Genomic DNA, 17,063 nt, shown 5'->3' on the forward strand with positions numbered 1-17,063 from the left:
GTTTCAAAACCCTTTTGTATATTTTTATACAACATTTTGGCTCACTTTTAGCATAGCCTGCCCCTCACTTTTAACTGTTACTGAGCAGTTCTAATTGCTTTCCAAGTGCACCTCATTACCTTACGAGCAGAGAGAATTAGCAACAAAAAGAATCCACCAGTAAAATAAAGGGGATGTACTTAATGTGTGTGTGACAGAAAAGGTTGCACATTACTTCTTTTTATAAGTGCTATAATATTCTTGTTCATTATATAAAATGTTTTTAATAAAGACAGGCAGTGTGTGCTACTCTTAAAGGAGATACACAAGATGGCTTTGGAATTATTTCATTAAATGATCTCAAAACACTTTCAATGAGTTAACTAGGCCTGATTTAATTTAACATCCCTACCTAAAGGCTGATGAAAGAGGGTGGTTTCAGATTGGCGGCATGGAAATATGCATTATACATTTTGAAAAGACGGTCATAATCACACACAAAGCATGAGTGCTTTTGCAAGGCACTGTCAAGTATATCATGTTTATATGGATTTGAGTAGAATCAGAATATGAAGAATGCATCATACTGATGATGTAATATTGATGGGTGAGACAGATTGGGCAGCCCGGGGGAATCTGGTGTTTCAGCGCACACAGTCACACTCCAACAGGGAGCCAGCAGAAGTGGAGGAGAAGGCTTCATGGTACTCTGAGGTGGGTGGCACTCCTCAGTGACTCTCAGTAATAAAAGTCCAGTGTGATTTGTAAAGGCCCCATTGTGGCTTCGTTCTGTTTCTCCATGAGGGGAGCATTCCTACCAAATTGGACAAAAGAATTTTAATGGGGCGGCTAATGGACTGTGATTAGATAGGAGAGAGAGGGAGAGAGAGAGAGGGGAATAGGTGGACCTCGCCGGGAGCGGCCAGGATGGGGGTGGAAAGGCTACGACGATGGGGATGGTGAAGGGTTGGGGGGTCTTGGGTTTCATCTATTCAGGGAGGGAAGGGGCGATGGGCCAGAAGATTATCCCATTTACCTGCAACCTTTAAGGGGGAACTGGAGAGGGGGTACAGAGAGCTTCATTGCAGAGTTTAGGTTGTGAGGGGGACACAGGGGACGCCACTCCAAAGGTATATTGGAACATATAGTGGTGGGATGGATGGGAGCCCAGCTGCTTTTAGCTGTGAGTGGATTCAGTGTTGCTGAAGTGGCTTAATGCAACACTTACTCTTTTTGGTACAGGTCCGTCCAGCAGGTATTACACAGGGAGATGGTAGAAACAAAATTCCTTTTGGAGTCTTATTTTCTCTGATCTGGTAAAAATGTAGTTTCTGGTCAATGTTTTTGTCTCTCTTTTTTTTAAGCAGTAAAAAAAATAAAAAATATGATTACAGTAAGCAGTTACTGTAATCATCTTGAAGGAGATCTCTGTGCTTTAACCTTCTTCAGCTTCTCTTTTGGATTAGCATGAACTGTCAACTTCTGTCACTTTCCATTAAATCCTAGCTGGTGACATTTTTACATTGCGGTTAATATAAAAGAAGCATGATCCACGTAGCTTTAGATCGTCACATAAACTGATTACACCATCATGGAAGGTGGAGTAAACAGACTTAGCCACAAAACACTGTTAGCCTATTTTACATTTCTTTGCAGAGATGGCACTGAATCGTGGTATCATGCTGGAATTCACTGAGCTCCTGAGAGACCCATTATGTCAAAACATATTTGAAGAAGTGGCCTGCATGTTTGTCTGGTGGATTGTACACATCTAAGGCCACAAAAGTAGATGGAGAACAAATCTGTTTTTGAATTAATGTGAAAGACCTTAAATGATAGAATCCAAATATAACGTTGGCAGCAAACTATGAAGAACTTTACAAAACCTAGAGCAAAGAATGAAATATTTTGTCATAAGCAGGATTGCTAATATTTTATCTGTAGGTATTTACTGTTTTAGAGGTGGCCAGAAACAAAAATGCACACATGAAACTGAATCTCCACTATTTGCCCTATGCAACAAGCATTGCAAGTGTAGCACAGTTAGCTGCTAAAGGAAGTTAGAAACACAGCAGTTTATGAGTTTTTGCTAATTTTTCAAACAGGGAAGCCATATTTGAAGCTTGGGATAATGCGGTAGTATTTTGCTGACATAAAACATCCTCTTAGTATTAACTCCCAAGCCAGAAACACACTTGGACTGCTGTCTAGGCAGTCTGAAGATCACTGATAACAAAGTCAAGTATTGTTATTACCACCTGATTTTACCTTTGTGCTCACTGTTTTACTGGCTGACTTTAACCTCTCATTAGCTCCTCCTTATTTACTAAGACAGATTTTGCTCCATGGCATCTTCAGTTCAATTCTAAAATTGCTACAATTTGCTTCTAGTTTACTTTTTGAATAAATAAGAGTGAGGGATAAAATAATTTAGTCATTAAGTATGTGTAATTTCATTCTTTCACCTTATTTCACTTTTTTCCTTTCCCACATGAAAAGACAATGCAAGCGGCATTGTCTCTGAATAAATGGACTTTCTTGTTTCAGAGCAGCAGTTGTGTATGCGTCTTCTTTTCCCCGGTTCCTCCTGAGTGAAATGACTTAAAATGCCCTGCCGTCACAACAGCACACACAGCACCGCAGACAGAAAACACACACTCTGCTCTTACCGCCATGCAGGTAAAGCTCAGTGCTTTACCTAAACACACACATAGATGCACTGTCATTCCTTTTCAAATTGGATAGAGACACTGCCATGCGATATTTACATAAGTAATAACAGTCGGCTGCTTCGGAGGCCAGTGGCTGCTATCTCAGAGCACAGAGTCGGTAATTGCTATTTTGGCAAAGAGGCGACTTGTGTGTGTGTGGCAAAGCATGACAGTGTATGCGCATGCAGGCATCAGCAGAATGAGAAGCACAGTCAGAGTGTCGAATTTGTCAAGAATTTTTACTTATGTGTGTGCACATGTTTGCCGTCTCACCAAATAACTTCTTTTTCTTCTTCTTCTTGATTTGCAGCACATGCCTGAATGACTGTTTGTTTTATTTTGTGTCCAGTGGGAGACAGCGGGATGCCTGTGTAGGCCGCGGCTCCACAGTCAGATGTTTGGTGCTGGCTTGGCGCAGCTTGTTATCAGCACATGCTAACCCATGCTGGAAGTGAGCTGCTGTGTGTTTTAAATGGTTGCTGTGGCGGCTCCATTGTTTATCTGCGTGTTTGAATATTCTTATTCCATGCAAATATGTGTGCAGCTGTCAGTAGCATGGGATGACTTTGTCTCTTAGTGAATACATTTATTTAAACATACTTACAGGCTTTTTGAAAATCATATTGGGTGTTTTTCAGCAGGAAGTGCACCTTAATCATATATATACTGCTCAAAAAAATAAAGGGAACATTTCACTTTAATTTTGTGTGTGGTTCCAAATCCAGGCCTCCATTGGTTAATAAATTTGATTTCCATTGATGACTTGTGTGTGATTTTGTTGTCAGCACATTCAACTTTGTACAGAACAAAGTATTCAATGAGAATATTTCATTCATTCAGATCTAGGATGTGTTATTTGAGTGTTCCCTTTATTTTTTTGAGCAGTGTATTTTTTTCCTTTTTTTATTTTTATTTACAGAAGAATCATTTCTTTATCCAGAACACCCATTTACTGATGTCACCAACTATACATGTATGTGTATCATGCACAACTTAAGTCACGGCACAAACTTCTATATATTTGAAGTGACAGGCCAACATAAAGTAGAGTACAAATGTGAAACAGATTCAGAATTTTACAAGATGCTTTGGAATTAAGTATTTTGTGGCATATAATATTGTCATGTTTCAACAAACGCACCATCACATGGTAATGGTGTGTTCAGGGTAGTAGTGTCATGCATGTACATGGTATCATCTAAATAGAGCTCCTTCTTCCATGTTTTCTTTGCCTCCTACAGGCTCACTGCCAACCACATGCTGCTACTTTGTTAGTGGAAATGGGGAAAAAGAACAAACTTTTTTTTCTATATGAAGAAATGTCTTTATGGGAGTAAATGGTATACAGTCATACTGATATGAACTTGAACCGACAGATATTCATAATCGAGTGAAAACTACTTTCTAAACACGCAGCTGGAGCTATGCTCACATCAAAGCACATCTATATGGTGTGATGATGATGGTATGATGGTCAAAAGGTAAAAGCTAGAGATTTTCCTTTTTAGCAGTGAAATGGATCAAAATGTCCTTTAGATGGAATACAGATCCCAGAACAATTGATGATGTATTTGTGGAAAGTTGGTTTGGGTTGAATAAAAAACATACACCGCACTTTTCAGATGAAATAAAAACTGTGTTCCTTTCCCCCTTCGCAATAATTAATCATAAAATCACAATAAAATACATTTCAATTTCTGGTTGAAACATTTCGGTGATTTGACAGGACGCTGAATATGTGAGTAATCCTCCATGCGCTGACAGCATCCCCTCCTTTGCACAATTCAATAAGCTCTTGTAAGTGTCACTGTGCAACGGCGGAACGCCATAGCAACCAGTCCACCTTTCTGTGATTACCATGCTCAGCTCTGCCTCACACTCCCCTGCTATCATTGCACATCATCTTAAAACAGCCAGCGCCTTTGTGGACCAGCAGCATGAGACTGACAGAGACATATTCAATATTAAGATCTGTGTATATCTGTGCAGGGTTAGATAAACTCCTGCAGGGTGATTTTAGAGTGAATGATGTGCAGTTGCAATGTTGTGCATTTTCTCTAAACATTCAAAGAGGATATGAGGAGAACATGAGCAGCAAAAGCAGATAAGCCACTGAGAAATCCTAGCAGGCTATAATTCATAAACTGGTTATGATTAAACAAACTTTGTTTTTCTAACCGTTCTTTGGTAGTTATCTTACAACACTCATATTGCTTTTGGAGAAACCTTTCAGTTCAGTAAAATTATGTACCATGCACCTAAAAGCTAAAACCTAGATTTTGTTTTTTTTAAGAAATTGACTTTATTTCAAAACTCTTAACTCAGTCCTCTTGAGGTAGCTCATATTGGCATTTGTTGTGTTTTGGATGATTCTGCTGTTGCAGAAGCCTCACACTCAGAGCTTGTATAGACTTTGCTGCTTGCTCTGGGATTTGTTTCCTGTATTTTTATCTGCACATTTTTCAGAATATCAATTCTGAAAAATTCAACATATTTTTATTTAATTTAAATTCTTTTGTTTTGATTGTCAGAGAACTTCAGCTGGAAGTCACATTCATGGCGATGGAGCTGCTCCAACCCCCACTCCAGAACTTGTCTTTTAAACATTTTTAAGAGCAATTCTCTTGTTAACCACCTCGTCATAATTACATGACAAATGGAGACAAATGATTGTCTGAAAGTGTTTTGCTGCGTTCTTGCAGTCTAATTATCTCACTGATGGTTGACATCAGTTCATCTTCAGAAAGTGAGGCAGCTGTTTGAAAGGAGCTCATAGCTGCACATTTTTTCCTAAAGTTTAGAAATGTACAACAACTGAGTCTTATGTAACCTACAACATTAAAAAGCCAATTATGGGAAAGTGGGATATTTAAAACCCCTTAGTGAGCTTAAACATTTGCATGAAGTTTCTTTTGTTACTGCTTAATTAAATAACATCAGTGTGATTAAAGTGTTAGAGTAGATATTGTTGAGTTGTGTTTGTACCCTTGTTTTTGCCTTCTTAATTACGTCTTTTTAATTCACTTTGTTCTCATTTATTGTCTTTTTAATTTGCTGAAATTCCAATAAAGCTGTTCCGATTAACATGTTTTTCTGCTTTCGTTGTCAGAAAGCAAAATTAGTCTGGAGTCTTGACTGAAATCTAACTCTGACACTGTTTTTTTTTTTTTTTTGGAACACTTAGAAATGATTGTGCCAAGAAGAATTCTCCATAAAATCAAGAAAAACCCCTGAACATCTTCTTCATGAGATTGTCATCCAACAACATAGAGTCTTCAGTTAGAGGCTTCATCAGATGCACTCTAATACAGACTGCTACAGGAAATGGATTCAGCCCAGCCATAAGCATCTTCAACAACGTTTTGAAAAATAGAAAGTATTACGAGTTACAGCATCAATGTCCCCCTGAAATAACTTTCAAACGATTCTAAACTTAACGTTCCTCTTTCACAAAAATCCAAACCTGTCAGCTGATAAAATTCTCTCTCAGGAATACAACATCTCTTTCGTTATTTTGGTCATAGATACCTACAAGGTGAATGGAGATGATTGTTATAAGTGACAGAATGAATGTAGCCTTTCCTCTGTCCCTCTCTACTGCACCTGCAAGACCATCTGGTCTTCATTCCTGCCTGCAGCAGGCTCAGCAAAGTAACAACAAAACCACGGCGTAGAAACGACGTTCCACAATCTGTCGGTTTCAAATAGCCACCGGTTTTACCTGAAAGGTTTGGTTTGTTACAGCTTTCATTAAATTCCAACCAAGGCGCTGTCCAATAGCTCCGGGCAGAGCTGCAGTCAGTTCAAGTTTGTAATGTAAAATACAACCAGCACTTCTCTGAAGAGGAACACTCATTTGAATGCATTAATGCGCAACACTGGTTGAGCATTAATTTTCACCAAGATCTTTGAAGACTGAGTTACAATTTCAAATCCATCCCACCACAAATGCACACCCACAGAGTAATTTTTGGATTTTAATTAAAGACATATATATTTATGGTTTTCCAAAAACAATCAAACATGCAAACTTGCTGAAGTATTTACATTAGCCAAACAAGTAATTAAAAAAAGAAAAAAATAATTCTCACATGGCTGTAAATTTCATCTACTTGGGTGCATTTTTCCGCTTTGTGTAACAATATGCAGATTTATAAATCCAACCAATTACAGGCTGTGTTGTAAGTGTCACCATGTAGCATGAGTCAATCACCAGATTGATCTGCTGGCCTGCTGCCAGTTTTACGTTACTGGACGGAAATAAATGATGGAGCTCAATTTGCCTGTTTTGCTGCTGAAAACAGGAAAAAAGAGGCAATTCATTTTCTTCGAGGAAGGGAATGTGATTTTAAATCAGTATAAAAATGTAATCGATCCCCAATAACTGTAATATGATCAAGGCTGTGATTCATTTAAGATGCAAGATATGAAATACTGGATTGGTCGAAATTTCCCACAGCCAATTTCAGAAAAGACAGAAGTCGTTCTTTTTAAATTAACTAGAACAATGAGGCTAGAAGCCACAGTGCAGACCAGAAACCAAGGTGACTCAGAAACTTTAAGTCTTTTACCAAATCAGCCTACATCAGATAAAAACATTGTCAAAATGAAAGGTTTCCTGACAAATCATGATAAAATCAAACTAGAGCATAGTGTTTTTATAAGTAGGGTATATCATTGAAACTTTGCCTTTATTGGTGTCTAATGTCAACCCTACAAATTCCCAAAAAAGGAGATTATATTACAAGTCACTGCACTAGATTCCTGTTTTTGTAATATATTTCAAAGTTGACTGTGAGGTATGATGCATCTCAACCACCCTTTAAGTCACTCCACCAGAATAATATAATAATTATATAAAAAGATAATTCTAATTTAATTGTACTTTTTGCCTTGCGTATAATCTATGTTTTGTATTTTTCTGGAAATCACCTTAAACTTCCGAGATATGTAAATGTTGCAATCCAAATAAACTTGATTTGCCTTGTTTCCTTGTTAATACTGCCCTCCAGTCTGTTAGCAGCTGTCTTTTTTTTTTTTTTTACACAGGAATAGGAAGTTTGAACTTTCAGCATTTTAAATATCACAGATACATTTAGCAGTTGCACATTTAACAGGATGTTCTGTAACCTCTACATAGGCTTCAGCTTTCTCGTCTTTCTCCAAATGTGATGCATAAGAGCTCCTGACCCGAAACCGTTAAATGACTCAGACACCTAATTATCCCCCCTGCAGCGCCCATTCCTTTTTTGAAGCTCCCAAATGTAATTTTGGTGCCGTTCTTCACATATGAAGTTGAAGGTGATTTGTTGCTGATGTTGGGACTTTAAGCTCTGACTGCACTGCCATGCACATCTAAACGTAAAAGCAGAATAATGTGGCGGGAACTATAGTTTCTTGGATTATGATCCAGGCCCGTAAAGCCCGAAAATGTTTCAACAACAAAACAGAAAGAGGGTTTTCATGGTATTACAAACAAGACACAGCAAGTTGTAAAGCGCATACCTCAGTCACACCTTGGAAAAAGGGATTTCTATGAAATGTGCTTTTCAGTTCCACCCAGCATTTATTTAAGCCTTTCTCGTGAAAGGAACGGGAACCAGACATGCTCTGATCAGAGGGGTTATATTGGAGCAGAAATGCTCTGTAGGAACACATATAGCCTGCTGTCACTTCACAAACCACTGGCATTTCTCACAACAACGATTCAGGACTGGAACATGAAGGGTAGCAAATAACACAGCGGCCTCAACAGCGGTCCACTTTAAAAACCCTCAGGTAAATTTGAAATGACACAAAGGATATCCCGCTGTTCGCTTGCTTTTCCACATCCACATAGAGAGCCTCCACCTGCTGAGCTAGTCTGCCGGACCTGCCGTGTGCTATTGATTGAAACACCGCTGCCAGGGAGTAAGGACCTGGGTTGCAGGGCAACGAATAGGTCACCAAACAGTGAGCAACCTGGCATGGGGCTTGGAGTGGATGTTGCATGCTGGATAGAAAGATGAATTTCAGAAGAGTTCTTTGTCAGATGTTGTTTGTTCATTTATTTCTGTCTGAAATTTGTCAGTAGCTGTTATTGGTTTCGTAACAAAGCTGAAGTAATTGGGAACGTCTCAGCCACAAAGTGGAGTCAGCAGATGCTGAGGGGCAAAATCCACAGAGGTCACTAACTTTTTGCAAAGTCGTTATTTGCAACCCACCAAATGTCCTGTGACCTTCAGATTATCTCAAGGACGGTGTTGAGAGCTTCATGGAATTGATTTTCATTATCGAGCTGGTACATGCAAACCCTGCCAGGAGAATGACACTTGCATATGTGCATTAGGTCAATTGTTCAGCTTAGTGCAGAGGAGATTATAAAGTGGGCCTGACTTGGGTTAGTTCCTGTGATTAGTTCTTTATTTGGACGATATAACGCAACTATTTACAAAAGATCCACAAGGAAATAAACAAAATGTGCAGGTGAGATGAAAAAACCCAAAGGGCTTATTATAAATCTCACCACAGGTAACTAAAAATTTCAGCTGCATAAGCTCAAACTGACACACTAAAAGTGAAAATACAAAGAATATAACAATCAGAAGATGATTGTCACATAAACTAACTGTAGTAAGCCAGTGTTAGATACATACGTACCTGTATTTTCTCAAACTTGGTAAAGAATAAAAAAGGAAAAGTATGGAAAAGAATATTTTAATGTTACATCTTCCAGTAATCATTACGTACAAAGAGACGATTTTCATCTTAATAAGCTGAATTGCTTTGGCTTGAAAACTGTTAATGAAAAATGTCTGCTAATTTAAGAGGAAACATGAAACATGTCATTTAAAACTCACCTGAATGGAAATGTTGAAGCTTAAAAAACTGTCCAGTTGCTTGCTTTTAGAAATGTTCAGACTAAAAATTATTTTGTTTGCTCTTAAAAAAAAAAAAAAAAAAAAAAAAAACCCTAAACTAAAGCTGGAGACAAAGAAACTTAAGGAGGCGAAGCATAATGGCTGCTGTTGTTCACTTTTCTTTGTTTAACTGTGAATAGGATTGCTACCAAGGTCTTACTCAAATTTACCAGGATTAAAACACAAAGAAAATAGATACAAACACGGCATTGTCTCCGTTGGCTGTTTGGAAAACATGGAGTTGTGGTCCTTGTGATTGTTGAAATTGTGAAACAGTTGGTGCTGGAGACCTGGAACAGCTGTGCTTACAGAGTGTACACGATGATGTCATGTATCCATGTATCTGTGTAAGCAATAATTCCAGCTCACTGGATTTATTTATTTATTTTTTTCTTTTAATCTCACTCCTGACATTTCGGCATGACACTCCTGCTACTTCTTTGATCTTTTCATCCCATTTTCATTTCTGAACTCTTGACTCCCACTCACTTGGACCTCTGGGGATTCTCAGTCCCTGATTGCAGGGCCCCAAGGAACACTGCATGAGGCTGGGGATATGAAGGTGTTGGGAAGGGCTAGTTGCCTAGGGGGTTAGTGAACAGCAGGAGGAATCAAAGAGACCGCAGCTGGAACAAATGCCCAAACAGTTGTTAGGTGTAGAAAATAACAGGGGGTGGGGAACCCAGCAACCAATGTTGCGCTCCTGGATGATGAATGATAGTCAGGTTGAAGCTGATAATTCAATTTAATTTCCACTTAATGTTGGTTCAATTCCAAGGCGTAGTCAGAGGCCACAGAGGGTTCTTGTTTTTGTTGCAACAAAAGCAGAATCACTAAGGGACGAGTTACGAAAATATTTATTGAAAAAAAAAACATGATTTTTTTTTTTACCATTTTTTTTTAATCTTATCTAGTTCTTTTTTTTTTTTCTTCAGCTTTATGTCATCCTTTATGTTTTAGTTTTAGACATAATTTATGTTTTACAGCTTTTCTGACCTTGTGTAAAGTAAATTTACTCTCCAGGGTTCCCAAGGTCTGTATTCAGACAAACACGTGCAGCCCAGGTTCTTTTTAACTAGAGCGACAGTAAGACCCCCACTCCCACCCTCCTTATTTCCTTTATCTTTGCCAAAGAAAAAGGAAATAAAAATGTATCAAACACTGAGGAAAGGAAGTGAAACAACAATGATGCTTGTTTTGAAATAACACGGTGTCTAAACAGACTTCTACTGTCCAATCCTAAAAAAAAAAGCCCATTGGGATTTTTATGAAGGCCATTTTGTGGTTATTCACAAAGAACCCGATGACTTATAACATAAACAGAGGTTCGCATACTTGGAACTGAATAAAGCATTCCAGTAACTACATGACATAATGGTAGAGTGACGTAAAAATCCAAGCTAATATAGTATGATATTCTTACATTGTTTTACTTTTCTATCTGGTGGTCACTCTGAGCAAACAATTTATGTCTTCCATTCTCATTACTGGTTTCAAACAGGAAGATCACTGGTTACCACTGTTTCTGTTGTATGCAATTTCCAGCATCAGTATAACTGAGAATAATAGTAATATCTAATATTACACAAAGGCAGCTTAAAGGGTCCCTGGCGTTGTTTTGAGACAGTGGGTGACCACTAAGAAGAGCTTGATTGCTCTCCGACTAGCCGATAACTACAGACCATCTGGATATATACTGGATAAATGAAGATGACAAAGAGCAGATAAAATAACAGCTCCTACAACCTTTTACCTGAACCTCGCATCAAAACCCAGAAAGTGTCCCTTTAGATCCAAGATCTAAATCTTTACAAACAAAGCTGAGAAATTCCAAGCATATGATTTGCAGATCAGACTGGCAAATGACTGCCCCTTTGCATATGAGTGTGTGTGTGTGGGTGTGTGTGTGCGTGTGCGTGTGTGTGCGTGTGTGAGAGAGATTCAAGCTAAAGCTTTGGAGTCGGTGCAGATGATTGGCACACAATGCAGATGTGTGGGCAGCAGATGCCATCTGGAGAAAGAGGAGTGGGTTTGCAATAGGAGGGAGACGGGGGGAGGGAGATGCCCCTCCAGAAAGAAAGAAAAAGCCGATGGTTTGACAGAGGAATAAAGGAAACGATGGGAGTGTAATCAATCAAAAAGACTCCGACTCAAATAACGGGAGACAAGAGACACCACCCTCCCACTGCCGCCCTGTTCCGACCACCATCGCCGGCTGTCATCACCAGTTGAGGCTTTGCTACCATTGATTGAACCAGATCAAAAGCCTCCCCTTGGTTGCGCCCTCTGGTTGTTTAGGTTGCCAGGCTCGCCTTCATGGGGAAAAGCGAGTGGAAATCCTTATTATCTGCACGTGGCTGTAAACAGCTGAGGTTTTGGGTCAGTTTTGACTGATTCCACTGAAGCACCAGATGCTTTGCTTGCTTCATTAAAAAGTGGACAGTCTCCGAAGAAACCTTTCACCCAACAAAGACATGACATCACCGCTCCTGAAGACACACACCTCTGTTGATTAATCCTCATACTTGGATTGAACGCTGTATGTAAGGTGTGTCTGTGAAAAGCAAACAGAGACACATTTTAATACATTTCAGTTAAGGTTACTTTATTTGGATGGCTTCAATTCCCTCTGTATGGACTTGAGCTTGGTATAAAAGTAACAAAAGAGATGAGAAATAGACAGCTTGTGGTCTGACAAGTATGCAACTGTCTTGCAGAGTAGGTGTATTTTTAATACATTTTACCATATAGGTGTACAGTGGAAAGAAAATGCATAGTTTTTTCCAAATGTTTTCACATAAAAATAGTTTTTTATTAATGTACAATCAACTTCATTTCATTTGACACCCTGAAAAAAAAAATCCATTGGTCATAATTCCTATTTTTAAAAAAGTCACCTAATTATTTCAATTTAATCTTGATATGAATCCATCTGTTTGGTGGTAAGAAAACGTCAAGAAAACTTCCATTCACAGTTTGCCACAAGCTTAATGTTCTTTGCGTTGGAAATATAACACTACACATGTCCATACGCTCACCATTCCCAAGGAGAAACAAGGTGGTGGCAGCATCATGGTGTGGGGATGTTTTTCCTCTGCAGAGACTGGGAAGGTAGTCAGAGTTTTTGGGAAGACGGATGCAGCATGTACAGCATAATCCTGAAAAAAAAAATTAGTGTGCAGAATACTTTAAGATTTAAAAAAATATATATATCTTCTTTCACAATGGATATGTCAAAAGGAGAAAAACATCCAGCTGACTGAATGTTTGTGCACGGTGCAGTAAATGCTTCCGTCTACAGATACAATTTTCCAACACAGACACATTCAAACCTTTATATGACTATAATCACAGGTAGAGAGATTAAATTTTGTTTTGACTGTTCATCTTCACAGGAAGTAAGCAGCCAAACAACTGATATGGATACAATAATTTGCCCAAGGATAGTCAGGTGGGGCGCATGTTTCCCTGCTGAATCACCATGTCTGTAATCTATAAAAGGCCACATTCCAATTTAGCCGAGACACAATATTCAGGAGGTGCCAGTTGTGGTTTGCAGATCCTTCCTGTGCTCACCGGCAGCTGTGTGTGCTGACGCGGAACGCCCTGACCTGCCCACACAGAGGCAATCTCCTCTGCAGATCATTGAGAGGTTGCCTGCCAACGACAGCAACGTGCCCTTCTCATGGGAGCCACGGCCGACCTGTGTAGGAGGACATAAAAGTGAGAGAGCACCCTGAACTAAACCTCAGCCCTGGACACAGCTGGCTTCTCTGCAAACATGAACAAAGTGGCCTTTGTTAGAAGGAAAAGGCAGCGGTACCATCACTGCCTGCACACTACAATGCCAGGTCGGCTTTAAAACTTTAATGGCGAGGGAAATTAAGGAATTAGATCATTGATAGACACAAATCAAAAATTCAAAGGCTCAAAGAAAATGCGTTTACTGCCACACAAATTTAATAAAATAAAAAAGTGCTAAGACAAACTGCTTTGCGATTTATGTGCATTTAACCAATAAATATTAGCAGTTAAATATTAGCAGGGTTTGGCAAAAGATAAAAAATAAATAAATAAATAAAAAATAAAAAAAATTGCCAAATCCCAACAAAATGTTTTAATTTTAAATTCTTGAACTGAAACAAATAAAAATAAATTAGCTAAAATAAATTTTAGTGAATTGTTAAGAATATTTTGCTCCTATTATGAAAAGAAAGATAAAATATAAGAGTTAGTTTCTGAACAAAAGATAAAACTGAAATACTGAAACTTTAAAAATGCATAAGCCAGGTGTAGTGTGAATGTGACTCAGGTTGCTAGCAAGTTTGATGCTAGCATGGCGGCTAAACTAGCCAAAGCTGAATAAAGATGGAAATTTTGCTCCAGTGCAGAAACTTTCTTAACCAAAAGTGTTTTACTAGTCTTTAACTTTTACTAAGTTGTTGTAGATTTTTTGGGTATGACATTATGACCACCTGCCTAATAACATATTGGTCTCCATTTTGCTGCCAACATAATGGTAGAGAATAGACTTAATTTGACCCCTAACGGCTTGCTATGGTATCTAGTAACAAGATGCTAGCATCAAACCGTTTAAGTCCTGTTTGTTGTAAGTTGGGGCCTCCATAGATAGGGCAGATCCCACAGATGTCTGATTGGACACCTCATTATCCTGCTAAAGGAGGTCACAAACATCAGGATATACTATTACTGCTAAAGAGTTTACATGATGAACAGCTGATAGCAACACCTCAAACATCACTCCTTCGTTGTGTGCCATCATAAAAACATTAAATGAAATCAAGCAAAATGTCAGGAAGAGGATTGTGGACCTCCATCTTTGTGTACAGTTTCTGGACGCTTGAAGGCGTCATCTCATCAACCAGTTATGCCCATGAAGGTCGATGGTGTCAGTAGGTTTTTCACTTTCTTCAGAATTAGTGCTTTAGTATTTGGTCTTATTTTTGATATTTTTAGCAAAACTGCTAAAAGACTATGTTTATCTGAAAATCAAAAGTAGATAAAGCTCATTTGTGGGTTAAAAAGAAAGAAAGAAAGAACGTTTTACAAGCTGGAATTCTGGGATTATTTATGTCTTTCAATTTATACTTAATCTTGTGAAAACCTGTGGCCCAAAATCACAAAAAATGCTGGATATTAGCTTTATAAAGAAATATAATAATTATCTACTTGAAAACAAAGACTAATGTTTAAAAGAAATCATACTAATCTTCAGGTTAACCAGACACAGTCCTGCCAGACCACAATTCAGCAGTAAGCCCTGGTTATGTTAACAGCAATGGAAAAAAAATAAATGACATGTGATATTCTGGGTATGCTTACATAGCGTTAGCCTCGGAAATTCTTGAAATTGTCCCCCACGTTATTTAATAAAAGCTTGTTTATGAGGGTTTGTTGCAAGTGGAACACAACATAAACTAATAATAAAGTTTCAAGTATTGCCTTTGAATGTAATGACTTTCTCATTTTTGCTATTTACCAAATGAAATAATTATTTTTATTATTATTTAATTATTTCATTAACCCACCCTAAAACAGGAAAATATTTTCACAATTTAATGGCATAGTGAAAGAAAGAAATGTTTTTCTTTTTTATGTAAGGAAATGTTACGTAGACTTTATATACCATCCACTATTAGACACCATGATAACACAATCAACTATCAGAGGTTGTGTTGTTATATCAATACATTCACTCACTGTACTACCAATTTAAACATATCACTATGCAGTTTTCTGTTGACATACTGAAACATCTAATCCAAATGTTTAGGTAGAATTTGTTACCAAAACTGATTTTCTGTTAAGGTTTTTATTTAGCCACTTTACAAACTGACATTAAGAAACTGATATTATTTTATTATTATCAATAAAATTAATTATTTAGATATGTTGCAGAATATTTGACGTCTTCTGCAGCGCACTGTTCCTTATAGTGCACCAAAAGACAAAGGGACAATAATCCATACAAGTTTACCACCGATCTCAGAGCAGCTCGTGTCAATTTTTACAAAGTGCTTTACCGTGTAATGCAAGGGAAGGTCACGATCCTGCTTGTTCTTTAATCCAATTCTGGAGCCAGAACAGGTGTCGATCTGTCCGCTAGGTGGCGACCTCGGGCCGATGAGGCTCACCTCGGACTGCAGACATGCAGGATCAGCACAGTGTGACTGTTGATGAGCGCAGAGGACAAGAAGAGACGCACTCCTCCTCACCCATGAACCGACTGCTTTATTTGTAGCTTTGATTGCTCATGTAAAGTAAGAGATGAGCTGGTGTTCCCAAGCAGAACAAAACTAATTAAACTGCTTACAGTTTATTATTTGATTCCAATTGGCAATTCACAAAATCATGTTTAAAAAAAAAAAAAAAAAAAAAAAAAAAAACACCCTGCAGTAAGCCCGCGGTGAATTCAGTGAGGGGAGTTGATGACACTTGAATAGGGGGGCAGTTAACGATTATTTGCACCCCGCTTTCTTGTCCCCGAAGTTTCCTCCTTGAATTGTCGGAGTGCGCGTCAGAGCGCACAGACACGCCTCCAGCCTGTGGATCGCTCGGTGCGTCTCTCTCCTGCTGTCCGCTTCAAACCCATATTCCGCTGGGGAAAGTCAGAGGACAAGAGAGAGGGAGAGTGGGAGTGTGTGTGTGTGTGTGTATGAGAGAGAAAGAGAGGGAGAGAGAGAGAGAGACAGAGAGAGAGAGAGAGAGAGAGAGAGAGAGAGAGAGAGAGAGAGAGAGAGAGCGGGACCAGAGAGAAGAGAAACGCAAGAAAAAGAAGAGAGGAAAAAAGCGGAGCCGCGTCGCAAATGGCACTCATGGCAGGGATTTTGTTCACGGTCACCGTTCTTATTTCTGGGATTTCTACGCTCGGTTCGTCGGCACGGATATACCCACCAAATGAAGGTAAGAAGACTACAGCAGACTTTAGACTTCATCCACCCTCCCAGCTCCGCACCGTCCCTGTGCTTGTGTTTGCGCCGCGAAGACCTCTCACTCCTTGGCCCCTCGTTGCGTTTGCACGGAGGCCCCTCAAAGAGTTCAACAAAGGAAAACACGGCGACGGTCACTTTTTTTCTTCTTCAAGATTCAGCGCATAAGGAATGTCCAAATGCGCATTGCTCGTTTTCGTCTCGGCTGCATGGAGACCCAGGGTGCATGAACAGATCTCGCTTGTGGTCCCAAGGCAGACTGTTTTGTCAAGAAGAAAACTGAGCTGATCAGTAGACAAAATGCGCTTAAATATTGTCAGGTTTATAACTACAGCAAATAAAATAAAAAATCAGGAAAAAAAACCCAGAACGAGAAAGCAGCAAAGCAGCTCTGGACCCAACAGTGTGAGAGCTCATCGCTCCGTCTGTCACTTTGTGTTTGGATGGAAGACGGCGACAAATTCAAAAAGTTGAATTGCGCGACTCTGCGCGTGTAAGATGTGGACCGAAATATAGGGAGAAAA

General features: G+C 39.0%; 1 protein-coding gene across 4 annotated transcripts in view; it reads left to right on the forward strand.

Annotated features, from left to right (window-relative positions):
- Positions 1-16,325: 16,325 nt before the first annotated feature.
- The window catches only part of epha4l (eph receptor A4, like), a 68,761-nt gene continuing 68,023 nt past the window's right edge, over positions 16,326-17,063 (forward strand). For all 4 annotated transcript variants that reach the window (XM_016676644.1, XM_016676645.1, XM_016676646.1 and 1 more), the window contains exon 1: positions 16,326-16,513. In XM_016676644.1, the coding sequence (XP_016532130.1) occupies positions 16,417-16,513 (97 nt within the window). In that variant the 5' untranslated portion in view covers positions 16,326-16,416. The remainder of the gene's footprint in view (positions 16,514-17,063) is intronic.

Source organism: Poecilia formosa, unplaced genomic scaffold (genome assembly GCF_000485575.1).
Source record: "Poecilia formosa unplaced genomic scaffold, Poecilia_formosa-5.1.2 Scaffold138, whole genome shotgun sequence".
Classification (NCBI taxonomy): Eukaryota; Metazoa; Chordata; class Actinopteri; order Cyprinodontiformes; family Poeciliidae; genus Poecilia; species Poecilia formosa.